Here is a 13,966-nt window from a genome sequence, read left to right on the forward strand (position 1 = left end):
CACTGTACTCTTTATTGGTGATTATTAAGGCACCTGATGTCACGTCTGCCAGCCACCTCTTCTCTTAAACAGCAGCCTGGTTACAGAGCTTTGGATCCAGCTTTTGCTTCTCAAAAGGGAAAGTAAGACAGAAGGAATGCTTTTCAACATCAGTGTCTTGACTAAAAGTTAACACAAGGAAAGGTGGAGATGAGGGTTCCCTTGAGACCCAGTTTGGTGTAGTTGTTAAGAGTGGTGGACTCTAATCTAGGAGAACCGGGTTTGATTCCCCACACCTCTGCATGCAACCAGCTAGTGTGATAGGGCTGCCAAGTCCCACTGGGGGGCAGAAATCCCCCCGCCCCAGAGGCCCGTTCTCCGACGCCAGGGAATCGGGCCCCGGGGGGAACCCCGCCCCAGTGTGCACGTCACAGGGAAGTGACGTTATGACGCCGGGCAGACTGGGGGCAGGGCCACGGCCATACAAGGGAAAACTCTATGGTTTTCCCTTGTATGGTCGTGGCCCCAACCCCAGCGTGCCCGGCGTCATGACGTCACTTCCCTGTGACATGCATGCGGCGCGCCAGGAGCCAAACAGGAGTCCCCCGCCGGCAGGGTAAGTGCCACTTGGCAACCCTATAGTGTGACCTTGGGTCAGTCACAAGTTCTCTTAAGAGCAGTTCTCTCAGAGCTCTCTCAGCCCCACCTGCCTCACGGGATGTCTGTTGTGGGGAGAGGAATGGATGGAGATTGGAAAGCACTCTGAGTGAAGGGTGGGGTATAAATCCAATCTCTTCTTCTTCTTCTTCCCACTGGTCCATTCAGAAGGCTTTTGGTGTGACACAAAGGACAATCACAGAGGGGGTCTTAGCCAAGGCTCCTGAAGGAGAAACTGCACTAGCACTATAACAAAGCAGCAAACTACATTGTGAGGGTCGCAATCTAACCACTAGCATGAACACAAGCGAGGCATGAAGAGAATCCACTTCAGTGACAGCCAGAGGGTTCAACCCCTCCTTTAAGCAGGGTTGGAGACGATCCAGGGCCCTTTGGAACAGAACGATTTCCACCATTTTGGGGGGAGATCCCATGACTAGTTTTTCACACCTCTCCATAGCTTCACTTTCCTGCTAGAAAAGCAAGCCATTTTAGTACCCATTATGGTGTCTTTTTTAACCGTCAAGTCGCAGTCGACTTCTGGCGACCCCGTAGGGTTTTCAAGGCAAGAGATGTTCAGAGGTGGTTTGCCTTTGCCTGCCTCTGCCTAGCGACCCTTTGGCTTCCTGGGTGGTCTCCCATCCAAGTATTAACCAGGGCCAGCACTGCTTAGCTTCTGAGACCTGGCGAGATCGGGCTAGCCAAGGCCTTCCAGCTTAGGACCCAATTGTGATTACAGACGAAAAAATCACAGTCAAGCATGAGTTCTGCCATTCTCCAAAATGATGCCAATTAGCTTGTCAGAGAGTCCGATCAGACGGCTCGTCAGATCCACGCAAGGCACGATTGCCTCATGGATCTAAAGGTAATGTCCAGACACAAACATCTGGGAAATGTCCCTCTTCCGTGGGCATCCCGTTTTGCCGCGCTTCGGAGCTGTACTTAAAAGATAGCACTTTAAATCTGGGGTTTTTGGTTACCTGCGGGACAACTGCGGACTTTCACCCGTCTGATCGTTCCACCAGCGCGCAATCCTCCCAGTGGGGTGGTCTGATGTCAGACCATCCCGAGTGGGCGCCATTTTGAAAAATCTCTACACATGCGCGGATCAACAAGGACGTGCTTTCACGTCTATGTGCATGCGCAAAAAGGGTTTTTTTAAAAACAAACAAACAAACCACCGCACGTCTCCTTCAACAAGGACGCGCTGTGATGCCTATGCGCATGCGCAAAAAGTTTCTTTTTTTAAAAAACCACCATGCATGCTTCCTTCAGTGGACGCCATCTAGACAATCCACAACGGAGGCAGCGTGCGGTAAGGTGATTCACCAGGGGGATGTCTGGCCATGCTACGATGGATTAAAAAGATCGGGATAAAATTCAAGCTAGCATAACGATGGGATCAGCTGCCCGTCTGAACGCACCCAGAGCTCAGAAGCTAAGTAGGGTTGGCTGTGTTTAGTATCTGGATAAGAGGCCACCAAGGAAGACCAGGGACGTGGCACAGCGGCAGGCAATGGCAAACCGCCTCTGTTCATCTCTTGCCTTGAAAAACCCATCGCTGGGGTCGCCAGATTTGGTTGCGCCATGATGGCACTTTATTCGGTTGTGCCATGATGGCACCTAATTTACGATTCCCTATTTGTTTTAGCAGGGTTTTTTATTTTTAAAAAAATCTCCCCTGGTCTTTCCCCTCCCTACCTCCTGTCCTGCATTTCAGAGGCTGCAGCCACCAACATGGCCAGGCCAAGCAGAGAGCTGGTGTAGGACCGCCTCTCTTTCCCCTTCACCTCCCTCAGTGCCTCAGTCAGGGGGCCTGTCTGAGGCCTACAGACCAGGGGTCATTCCCTGCAGGAGCGCACAGGAGCAGAGCTCCGGCAGTAAAGAGCCCAGGGGGCGGGCACATGCAACAAGCTCCACCCCCTGCTCCCAGCAGCCCTCAGTCAGAGCAAGAAGCAGCCAGGTAAGCTGCAGAGCCCCCCCCCCGGCCCCCCAGCCCAAAACAGTCCAGTGGCACCTTTAAGACTAAGTTTTATTCAGGTACAAGCTCTCCCTCCTCTGTGAGGACAGATCTGCACGCCCCCCCCCCAATAGCTAGCAATCCAAAACAGTCCAGTGGAGCCTGAGCGGTGGGTTTTGCCTCATGACACACTTCCGGTGATGTCAGGGGGTGTGGCATATGCAAATAAGTTATGCTAATGAGTTATGCTAATGAGCTCCTGCACCTCTTTTTCTACGAAATGACCCCTGCTACAGACACTAATAAGCCTCAATGCATGCTGGGAGACATTCACAGGGTGGCAGACATTGCTGATGACAGGTAGAATGAGGGCAAACAGGCACGCTAAAAAGTGGCAAATAAAAGAAGTTCCATTGGGCATTTGAATGTAAATATCTGGCGGTTTGCCTCCTCAGCACCACTCAGCCTCCTTGGCCTCCATCTTTGACCCTAGTTTGGGGATTTCCTGTATCACGGTTGTTTTTATTTTGGACTCCAACCCTACTTTGTCAAGGCTGAGACATCTGTTTTCCTTTACTGTCTTTACTCTCCCTTAACAAGTGGTTGTCCGTTTTGTAATCCCATGTATATTGCATTTGTCTTAAAATCGTTTTAACTGATGAGAAATGCTGTCCTACAATTAAGCAGAAGGGTCTCTCAATTTACAGCTTCTTCAGTGGGCGTGTTGATTGTTTTCATTATTTCAGAGAAAAAGAAAAAGGGTTTATCTTAAGGCAACTTGATTTTCATGTAGAACTGCCTAAGAAGAACAAGACTTTCCTTAATTAAAAGAACTGTGGTTACCCCTTTACAGTGAGCATAGTTCCCCAATAAGAATTGGGGCTGAGCAGTTTTTATACAACTGAAGCTGCATTTAAGTGTAAAAGAACAGAAAATAATTTAAAACACTTATGTGTGGGAAGTGTGCTAGCGTTGCATATTTGTCAACCAAGCGTCCTTTTCCAGGTTGCGAAATCAGAACCTCTTCTTAATCAATGCCAGCAAAAGGAAACAATAGGACAGACCTCCCTCAGCAATTGAAATCTGTGCTACCCGACTCTGGTCTCATGTCAGGGATGGTGTTCTGCCTGCGATTCATTAGAATATTTGTACCTTGCCCTTTTTTAAAATTGAAAAGTAAATACTCAAGGGGACTTATAATATTGAAGTCCACATAAAACAGTTAAATATAGATGGCCATTAAAAACCTATGGGTGCTGGGGACAAGATTTCCTTCCAGAATTACCCCAAAAAAGTTTTCAACTGATGCCAGAAGTCCTGTTAAAAAGACGAGGGGGGGAGCTGTCCTCAGTGCGAGGGGAGGGAGGGGAGTTCCGAAAAGCAGGAGAGAGTGCAGAGAAAACCTTCACGTGGGTTCCCAGCAGTCAGATTACTCTACTGGGAGCTTCCCTCGATAAGGGTTCCTAGGCCAGCCTCAGAGTACAAGCTGCTACATATGAGAGGTGGTGGTCCATCAGGAACCTGGAACTCGGGCTGGCAGGCCTAAGCCTCCCGCTATGGTGGGAGGATCCCTGTTGGCAGGCCTAGCTCCCCACCGCCACTTCGAGCTGTGACAGGAGCTTTTTAATATATATATGTATATATGGCATTGGCTGCGTCACTACATCAACTCAGAAGTGACATAGGGTAGCTCTAGGAATCATCGGAAACTCTATGGCAATTCCTCAAGCTACCATACGTCACTTTCATGTTTTCTCTGGAAGTGATGCGGCGACACAGCCTTCCCATGTTCCCACCCACAAACCTTCCTGCTGTTTGCCAGGCATGCTGTTACCTGCATGCGGGTGACAACTCACCCCGAATGGCAGGATGGTCTCTCCCAGTGGTTTCATGTTAAAAAGCATGAGAGATAGGGTTCCCAAGTCAAAAATACTCACCGGCGGGGGAGCCTTGGAAGTGACGTGCAACGATCGTGGGAGGGACCTCCCCAATCCGGGCCACGCCCCCAACGTGGTCGACATGCAAGTCACTTCCTGTGACGCTGCGCTTCGGGGGGCGGAGTTCCCCCCAGGACCCGATTCCACGACGGCGGAAATCAGGCCCCCAAAGCGGGGGGTTACCCGCCACCCGCCCCCACTTGGCAGCCCTAATGAGAGAGGCCGGGGGCAGAGCACCGCTTTCTGAAACTTCCCTTCCAGAAAGCTGTCTAGCACAGCAATGAGGGAAACTTCAGATCAGGCCTTTTGCTTTGAGGTTTCATATTTTGATGTGCCCTAACATTTATCTCCAAGTGGATGGCAGAAACTGATTAACAGAGTTGCCAACCTCCAGGTGGGGTCTGGAAATCTCCTGGAATTACAACTGAACTCCAGACCACAGATCAGTTCCCCTGGGGGGGAAAGACTGCTTTGGAGGGTGGACTTGATATCTATGACGTTATATTCTACTGAGGACCTTCCTCTCCCCAAATCCCACCGTTCCCACCTACAGGGGAGGACGGGGTATAAATTTAAATAATAAATTAATAAATTAATAAAGAGTTTCCCAACCTGGAATTGACTACCTGAACTTATCCTATGGTAGCTTTTGAAGGCCGAAATTTAAATAATAAATAAATAAATAAATAAATAAATAAATAATTTCCCAACCTGGAATCACTACCCGAACTTATCCTATGGTAGCTTTTGAAGGCCGCTAATACGATGTAAGACTTGTGGGGCCACAGGAAACCTTAGCTCAGCCATCAAGACACAGGGTGATCTTGGAAAACAAACTTCCTCTGCCTCAGCTCCTCATCACCAAAGCAGGAATAATAGTGATAGAAGTAGGGTTGCCAACTTCGGGTTGGGAAATTCCTGGAGATTTTGAGAGTAGAACCTGGGAAGGGCAGGATTTGGAGAGGGGAGAGACCTCCGCTAGATATAGGTTGAATCTGCATTTGTCTTTCCCACCAGTGTCCCAGCCTTCTGACTCCGTCTTCAAAAAAGCTGTCTACACTTGGTTTCGTTTTCACACCTCAACAGTGCTAGCATACTTTTGCATGTCCACATATGTTTATCACCTTCTCATGGCGGCTCCACTGTCATTGCGCCTCCCCACTGCTTTAAAAGAATCTTCTCCAAACAACGTTCAAACAAGCATAGAGAAAGACGGCGTCACAGCAGCACGAAACTGATTTTAAAATGCAAATGCAGATTCGACCATAATGTCATTGTGTACCTTCCCAAGTGGCTGTTTTCTCCAGGGGAACTGATATCTACTGTCTGGAAATCAGTTGTAATTCCAGGAGATCGCCAGGCCTCACCTGGAGGTTGGCAACCCTAGGTAGCAATAATAACCAACTTCGTCTTCCACCAGCCATCTTGAATCTTCCCTAACACAAATTTTAATGTCCTATCCTAATGGCACTTGATCAAAGCAGCAGAAAAGGAAAAACAAGGTGCAGGAAAAACTTTTTATTAGCATTCTTTTTTGATCCCAAGATAAGAAAGAATAATAATAAAAGAAAGAAATAGGAAAAACCTTCTATTAGCATTCTTTCTTGATCCCAAGAAAGAAGAATAATAAGAAAGAATAATAATAAAAGAAAGAAAGAATAATAATAAGACATTAGAACTGGTCTCCAGGCAACAGAGATCCGTTGCCCTGGAGAAAATGGCTGCTTTGGACGATGGACTCTGTGGCATTGAACCTCATTGAAGTCCCGCCCTTCCTCAACCCTGCCCTCCTCAGGCTCCACCCCGAAAATCTCCGGATATTTCCCAACGCGGAGCTGGCATCCCTAGTCCTGACCCTCCTCACCCCTTCTCCACTTTTTTTGCTCAGAACCGATGTTTCCTCAGAACTGTTGACTTGGATTTTAAGATGCCTGAAATCCATGTCTGGCAGAGATAATGTTGGCTATGACTCTACCAGTAGGGCTGAAAGAAACACTAACTTAGGCGAGACCCCTGGAACTGCACCAACACTGAAGGCTGTCAGGTCCCAGCAGGTTATCAGAGGGCACATAGTCCTAGTTTCAGACAGGCCACATTCCTGCATCTAGTGCCTCCTCTGCTAAGTGCCCATTTAGGGTTGCCAGGTCCTTACCATCTGCCGGTGGGGGGCGCCGGACTGCTCCCCTGGGTCTTCTGATGCACGTGTGCAAAGTGCACACACTGCAATGACATCACCCGGAAATGACATCATCATGCTGGGCACGTTGTGCAGGGGACACTCTAGCGTTTGGCCAAAAACTCTATGGTCACCATAGAGTTTTTAGCCAAATGCTAGAGCATCCTGCATGCCCACTGGCCAGCAGATTGGGGCCACCAAAATTGGGGAGGAACCCACCCCCATCCGGGGGGATAGCAACCCTAGGTCCCCTAGGGCCCAATGGCCTGGGCCTTCCAGTCTCACAGATGTTTCTGGACAGAAACTTAGATCTTTAGGTCCTACTTCCACTCTGCTCAGCCTTGGGTCACCCTTGGCTGAGTCTGGGGAGTGGTAAGATACAACATGCCAGGATTTATCAAGAAGCTCTGAGGCTGGATATTCTTGAAAAGCTGCTAGACATTCTTGAAAGGATCTAAATGTGTGTGGGTGTAACAGCCTGAAAGTGGGTGCCTGAAGCCATTATGGCTGGTTATCTGCTCTTTCTTTAGGACCTCGTACATCTGATGACATATAGATAAATAGGGTTGCCAACCTCCAGGTGAGGACTGGAGATCCCCTGGAATGGCAGTTTATCGATGACATAGATCAGCCCCTTGAGGAAAATGGTTGCATTAGAGGGTGGACTCTGTGGCATTTACCTCAGGAAAGTCTCTTGACTCCCCAGATCCCAATCTTGCTAGGCCCCCTCAAATCTCCAGTAATCTCCCAACCCAGAGGTGGCCACCTTATGATAGATGACAATGCAGTTGTATGAATCAGTCCAAACAATACTGAAGCCAGAGAGGTCAGTGTGAAGACCATCTCTTTGCTGAGGAGTAAGCTGTTACCCAAGTAGACCACTCAGTGGCCCAATCCTGAAACTCTTTGTTTCTTTTTCTTTCTCTTTTGCAGGCCTATACAATTCAGGGACAGTACGCTATCCCACACCCAGATGTGAGTTGCACTTTCGTATGTTGATTTCTTATGTCACCTGCATGCTACGGCTGTCAAATACTACTAATATTAATATTAGACCATAATATTAATAACCATTTTGCGCAGAGTAATTGGCCAATCGTAGTCTTGGCAATAGTCTTTTAACCTAGTAGCGCTCAATTTTATTTCACACCGAGGACTTGGCCTGTCGTCAAATTCTTTGCGTTCTTCTGTGCTATCCCTTTGCTAAACCAAAAACTGGAAGTCTCTCTGGATATATGCATTTTGTGCCTCAGGGCCTGGCCGTCAGAAAGCTTTGCCCTCTCCTCCCTCCCGATAAGCATCTAGCATTCAGAGGCCTCATCCTAACGTGTGCTTATAGAGACACGCTGGATTTGTATGCATGATGCACTTACTAAGATGAATCTACCCGTTGCTCTGTCAGTGAGGATATCTTCATTCCCAATGGAGAAAAAGCTGAATGCCTGGCTATGCTACAGCTCCCCAATGGCCAGGGTAAAGGAAGTGTCTTTAAAGGTGGTGGTTTCTGTGACCGTTCAGGGCTGAAAGTGGACACCCTTTCCTTGAGTATTCTGCAGAGTGTTCTAGAAGCAGCTTCTGGAGAAGGGACTGTAAGCAATGCATCAGTCAGGGTCCCCAATCGTTTTGAGCCTGTGAGCACCTTTGGAAGTCTGACACAGTACAAAATGGCTGCCGAAAATGGCTGCCCCACGAGACAGAGCCAGCCACAAAATGGCTGCTGCAGTTTAACTTCAGTCACACAGTGAAGATCCTTGTGCTGTGGCGGCAGCTGCTGCTGAAGCAACATTTTTTTAAAAATCTGCACAGCCAATCAAGTCTCAGTAGCCAGTTAAAACCTTGCTGGGCAAAAGCCCCATCTGGCCCCGCCCTAGGACTGCCAGGTCCGTCTTCATCCCCAGTGGGGGGATTTAGGGGGCGTTCCAGGAGGAGACGGGGTGTCCCAAATGCAATGATGTCACTCCAAGCCCTGCCCCTTAGACCAATAACCGCAGCTGCCCCTCTCCTTAACCTCCTGCAAGATTTAAAGGGCCTGCAGATGAGGTGGAGGGCCCTTTAATTCTTGCAAGAGGGGAGGGAGAGGGGCGGCCGCTGGCCGTAAGCTTGAACTCCAAGTGGCAATGGAACTCCAAGTGGCTTGAAACTCAAGCACGTGGGGCCCAGACCCCGCCGGCCAGAAGCACTTAAAGGGACCCTTTAAGTGCTTCCAGCCAGTGGGGCCCCTCATGGCCAGTGGCAGGTTGAAGCCCAAAAAAAGCGGATAAACTCCTACCGGGCCCGGGGGTCTGGCAACCCTATCCCACCCACTTTCTAAAAACACTTCATGGACACCAAGAAAGGTGACAGCAGATGCCATGGCAGCCTGGGGCACCAGGTTGGGGACTCCTGGCCTAAATATTATTGGAAGTGCTCTCCGCTGTGGAGTACTTGGTACAATCGAAGATTACCTTCCTTCTACTTTCTTACTCAGTTGGTCAGTCTGTGTCTGTACCACACCAGCTGCAGTGGGAGGCTCACATGACTGAATGTTTCGCTATTCCCAAAGTTGCACCCGCATCTAGAAAACTAGCATGTCAGGTACAAAACCTTCCCCGTGACAGGCCGGTATTCTAGAGACAAGGTTGCTCATTTTGTGCCGGAGCATTTAGCCGGTCTCAGATTTTTTCAGCTTGTTCGGAGTCCTTCGGAAATGTTTATCGCAACATGAAGGGGGGGGGCATAAGAAGATAAGAAAAGCCATGCTGGATCAGATGAGTAGTCCATCAAGTTGTGCATTCTATTTCACTCAGTGGCCAACCAGGTGTTATAGGGAAGCCCACAAGAAGGGAAGATGGAGGCAAATGCAGGGGGGAAGGCACGGGATAATATACTCCATAGGGTTGCCATTCCCCAGTTGGGGGTGGGAGACTGCCCAGTTTTGTGGGCTCCTGATCACCGCCGGCTGGTGGTAGGAAATCCCCCCCACAGCAACGTCACACTATATGCCTATGTCACCCAGAAGTGACGTAGGCACATCAGTGATTTCAGGGGGACGCTCTGGGTTTTGGACAAAACTCTATGGTTTGAGGGTGATCTTACCATAGAGTTTTGCCCCAAAACCAGAGCGTCGCCCCTGACATGCCTACATCACTTCCGGGTGACGTAGACACATTGGGGGTAACACTTCTGGCTCCCGGAACGTCCCCACCATCCCCCCCGCCGGCATCTTCAATGGACCTGGCAACCCTAATTCTCCCTGGTCTTCAGCTATGGACGGACATGTAACTTAAGGCTACCCCCAAGACCCAAACATTACAGGAATCGTTCAAAATGGCAGAAGAGGCTGCTGAATCTGAGAGCCCCTTTTATGAACTATTGTGGGCAGTTAAGTTCACCTGCCTCAGAAAGAACTGACACCTGGAAATAGCGCATGTTGAAGTCAAGTTTTGTATTTTTATTGCAAAGATTGGTTGCAACATTCCCGGTTGCCAAACCACAAGAAGCACTTTCCAGAATCCTAGATACCCGCTCTAAAATCTAGAGACTCAGCTGTGCATGGGGTAGAGTTCCCAACTCCAGTTTGGGAAGTTCCTGGAGATTTGGGGGTAGTGCCAGGGGGAGGCAGAGTTTGGGGAGGTGGGAGGGGCTGAGCAGAGATGTGACGCCACAGAGTCCACCTTCTGCAGCTGCCGTTCCCTCCAGGGAAACTTGCTCTCTGTTTTCTGGAGATCAGTTGTAATTCTGGAAGAACCCACCTGGAAAATGGTAACCCTGGCGCAGGGAGAGTCCCACATTGTTTCAGAATCAGGGATGAAGGCTATTCCCTCCAGCCCCCCTGTACAGGTGGGATATTTGCACACAGGGCCAACGTGCACAGAGAGAGTGTGGGAGTGAACGCAACGGTCCCGCCTCCTGATTGTGACCAAGCGTTCTGATCCCGCCCCCTGTGGGGAGTGGTCACCCAACTATGGCTAAGGAACCTTTGCAGGCGGTACGTGCTTCAACTCCGCCCCCATACTTGGCAAAGAACGAGATCCCTCATCAGAGGCATCGAACCGGCGGAAGTACATTCCATAGGCCTTTTGCAGATAGTTGGGGAACGTGTGCAGGGGAAAGTACAGCTGGTGTGCTAATCCTCACTCCCCACCTCTGCCTACGTTGAACCTGTACAGAGTTATGATGTGTCTGGGTTGGTGGTGGTGGTGGGGACACAGTTCCTTTTCATTTCCTCAGTTGAACGTATATAAGAAATACACAGCTACACTTCAAGCTCTGAGCGATAAACAACTGTGTGTCTCTCATTTGATGGAAGGAAAGTTCTGTGCATGGGGAGGAGGTATAACTAGACACAATGGGGTGAATGGCAGTCTATTCAGTGTTCTTCTCTTGACTTTACCCAAGTCAGGTGTGATTTTATCTGCAGTGTAGATACTGCTGGAGGTGACAAGAATGTTTAGTATTTTAAAATAGTTAAGATGGCAGAGGCCATAGACAAGCATTCTCCTTTTCCTATATACTTGGATAATGTACCTTTCCTGACCACATTTTCAGTGTACCTGACGACCCTACCTCTTTGCTCATTGGTATTCTATCCTGTCTCCCTTAATAAATGGGGCGGGGCTAGCTTTCTTACAGGGCAAGAACTGCTGTCCATCTTTATCCCAAAACCACCTCATTTTCAGTCTGGGCCATTGAAACAGGCCAGTCCTCTTCCTGCTATAACACGGGATCCTGTCATTAGACCAACTAACCAAAGGGCCATTTCAAAATAATGGATATGTTACAGCAAGCTTTTGCACACGTCTTCAATTCAAGCAAAATTTGTCACTTTCTTAAAAAATAATAATAGCCGAGTGAACTTGCAGTGAATTTACACAGTGGGGTAATGCATAAGACCTCTAAAGCACATAACAAGGGCAGGGAGACGATGACGTGACATCACAGACATGGCCCAATAGGTGCCTCTGACATGTATGCAGATACTGACAATAGCAGTGGAAAGTGCTCAGATGGGAAAGAATCGCTTTCCCCCAGCATTTCTGCTTAGTTACTGGAATAGTGAGATATCTGTGCAAGACTGTGTGCAAGAAACCATGCAAGAGTGTTGCGCTTGAATAGCACCTGCACATCTCATGCAACAAAGTCTCTGGATGTTATTTCACAAGAAAGGGGAATTTAGGAAATCCTCCAATGTGTGAGGTAATGCTCTGTATCGTCATTGAGCCTGTCTTTGGTTTGTACCTTGTACAGCTTCCCTAGGAGTCATGTCCTGAAGGTGGGAATCCAGCAGTACTACCCAGGGTCCTTTTTTGTATCAAGATAACGTCAAAGGCTAGAAAAGGGAAGCCTTGGCCTGACAGAACGCTACTATGATTAATTTCATTTCTGCCAAGTACCATCTTCAATTCAGAGGTCTCCTCCTCCTTAAAAGTAGAGAGCTTTGCAGGTTGAGCTAACTATAAATAAAAAATACTCCCTGTGGATGTCTAGAAATTATGCTTCTAACAATCAACCCTCTAGCTTATATAGGTTTGTGCTTTCATTAATGTATGTGTAAAGTAAGTAACTGTTAGTCAGGGGCTATAAAACGTTAGAGCATATGTTTAAATAATTCCCTCCCCCTTGTTTATTCACTTCTTAATCTTTTAGACAATCTTTCTGTTCACAGTTTAATCAACTGATCGATCACTTTGCATAACACCCAGCCTTCAACTTAAGGACCTTTTTGAGAAGCTAAATGGAGATAATTCCCTAACCCTCAGCTATGCCAGGTGAAATTTCTCCTCACCGTAAGCTTTTGTTGATTAACCTACTGAATAAACTGACTGACACATTATCCCTTCCCTTACTATGTTCCCCTACCTTTCCTTGATACATATATACATATAGAACAGAAATTTGTCTGTTTGCAAAAAGTGGCAAATTTGCCTCATTTCCCCAACCTTTTTCTGCACTGCCATACAGACTAAAATGGATTACATCTGAACGACTAATACCTAGTCAAGCAGAACTATAAAATTCAGCAGTGAAGAGTTGTCAACGATTTCTTACGCAAGTTTGGCACTTAAGAGAAAAAATGATTGTTGTTATCTATTGCCCTTATTGTATCAGTCCCTTATCGGGCTGCTTCAGACCTTCTAAAATCCTCCATGCAGAGAATCTTTTGCTAGGGTTGCCAACTCCAGGTTGAGAAATTCCTGAAGATTTGGGGGGTGGAGCCTGGGCTGGGCAAGAGTTTGGGAAGGTGAGAGACCTTTAGAGGGTTATAATGCCACAGAGTCCACTCTCCAGAGCAGCCATTTTCTCCAGGGGTATTGATTTCTGTAGACAGGAGATTAGTTGTAATTCTGGGAGGTCTCCAGGCCCCAGCTGGGGGTTGGCAACCCGAGACTCCTTGCGGACATGGCTGCACGGAAGATGGGATGTCTGATCTGCTCCAATGAAGCTGAGAAGCATTGCTGCCCAGTGGTGAATTGTACATCTGCAGTGAGATTTACCTCAGCCCTCAGAGCTACTTTGGGTGTAGGGTTGCCAGGTCCTTACCTTCTTCCGGCAGGGGGCTCCAGCCTGCTCTCCTGGGTCTTTTGGTATGTACAAGAAGCATACACATTGCAATGACATCACCCAGAAGTGACGTCATCGCGCTGGGCAGGTTGTGAAGGGGACACTCTAGCATTTGGCTAAAAACTCTATGGTCACCATAGAGTTTTTAGCTAAATGCTAGAGCGCCCCCCCCCCACGCGATGTGCCTGGTATGATGATGTCACCTCTGGGGGACATCATCACCCTGGGCACATCAGGTGTAGTGAGGCTGTTTAGGGGGCAGGGCTCCCCCGACAGCCAGCTGGCCAGTGGTGGATCAGGGCCCCCGAAATCCGGGGAACCCCCACCCCCATCAGGGGGATGGCAACCCTATTTAGGTGGGTAGACACGCACTTTAAATGGGGTGCAGGTGAGCTCTGTTACCTTGTCTATGTCCCAGTTAAATGAGGCCTGAGATCAGGTGGGCGCAAGTGTGTCCGTACCAATTAGCCCACAGATTTAGAGCATCTGAATCAGACCTTAGACTCCAGGGGATGGTTTCCAGTGCAGTCAGTTCTGACAAAGCGAGCCCTGTTTCTCGAAAGTTTATATCTCAAAAATCTTGCTGGTTCCTCAGGTGCTACTGGACTCCAATCTAACCGTTACATGTTTGTAATCCCAGAGGTTTCTTGATATTTCTGTGACCTTTGCCACTGATGGAAATATGTGGCTCGGCATTCACCTCAGCCTAGGGTTGCC

The 13,966-nt window shown here is 48.4% G+C and overlaps 1 protein-coding gene across 1 annotated transcript in view; it reads left to right on the forward strand.

Moving 5' to 3' along the window:
- PCBP3 (poly(rC) binding protein 3) overlaps positions 1–13,966 on the forward strand; it is a 55,717-nt gene that overhangs the window by 18,243 nt on the left and 23,508 nt on the right. Inside the window, exon 7 of the mRNA XM_015423506.1 lies at positions 7,643–7,684. Within this exon, the coding sequence (XP_015278992.1) occupies positions 7,643–7,684 (42 nt within the window). The remainder of the gene's footprint in view (positions 1–7,642; positions 7,685–13,966) is intronic.

Source organism: Gekko japonicus, unplaced genomic scaffold (assembly GCF_001447785.1).
Source record: "Gekko japonicus isolate JY-2015 unplaced genomic scaffold, Gekko_japonicus_V1.1 scaffold2774, whole genome shotgun sequence".
Taxonomy (NCBI): domain Eukaryota; kingdom Metazoa; phylum Chordata; class Lepidosauria; order Squamata; family Gekkonidae; genus Gekko; species Gekko japonicus.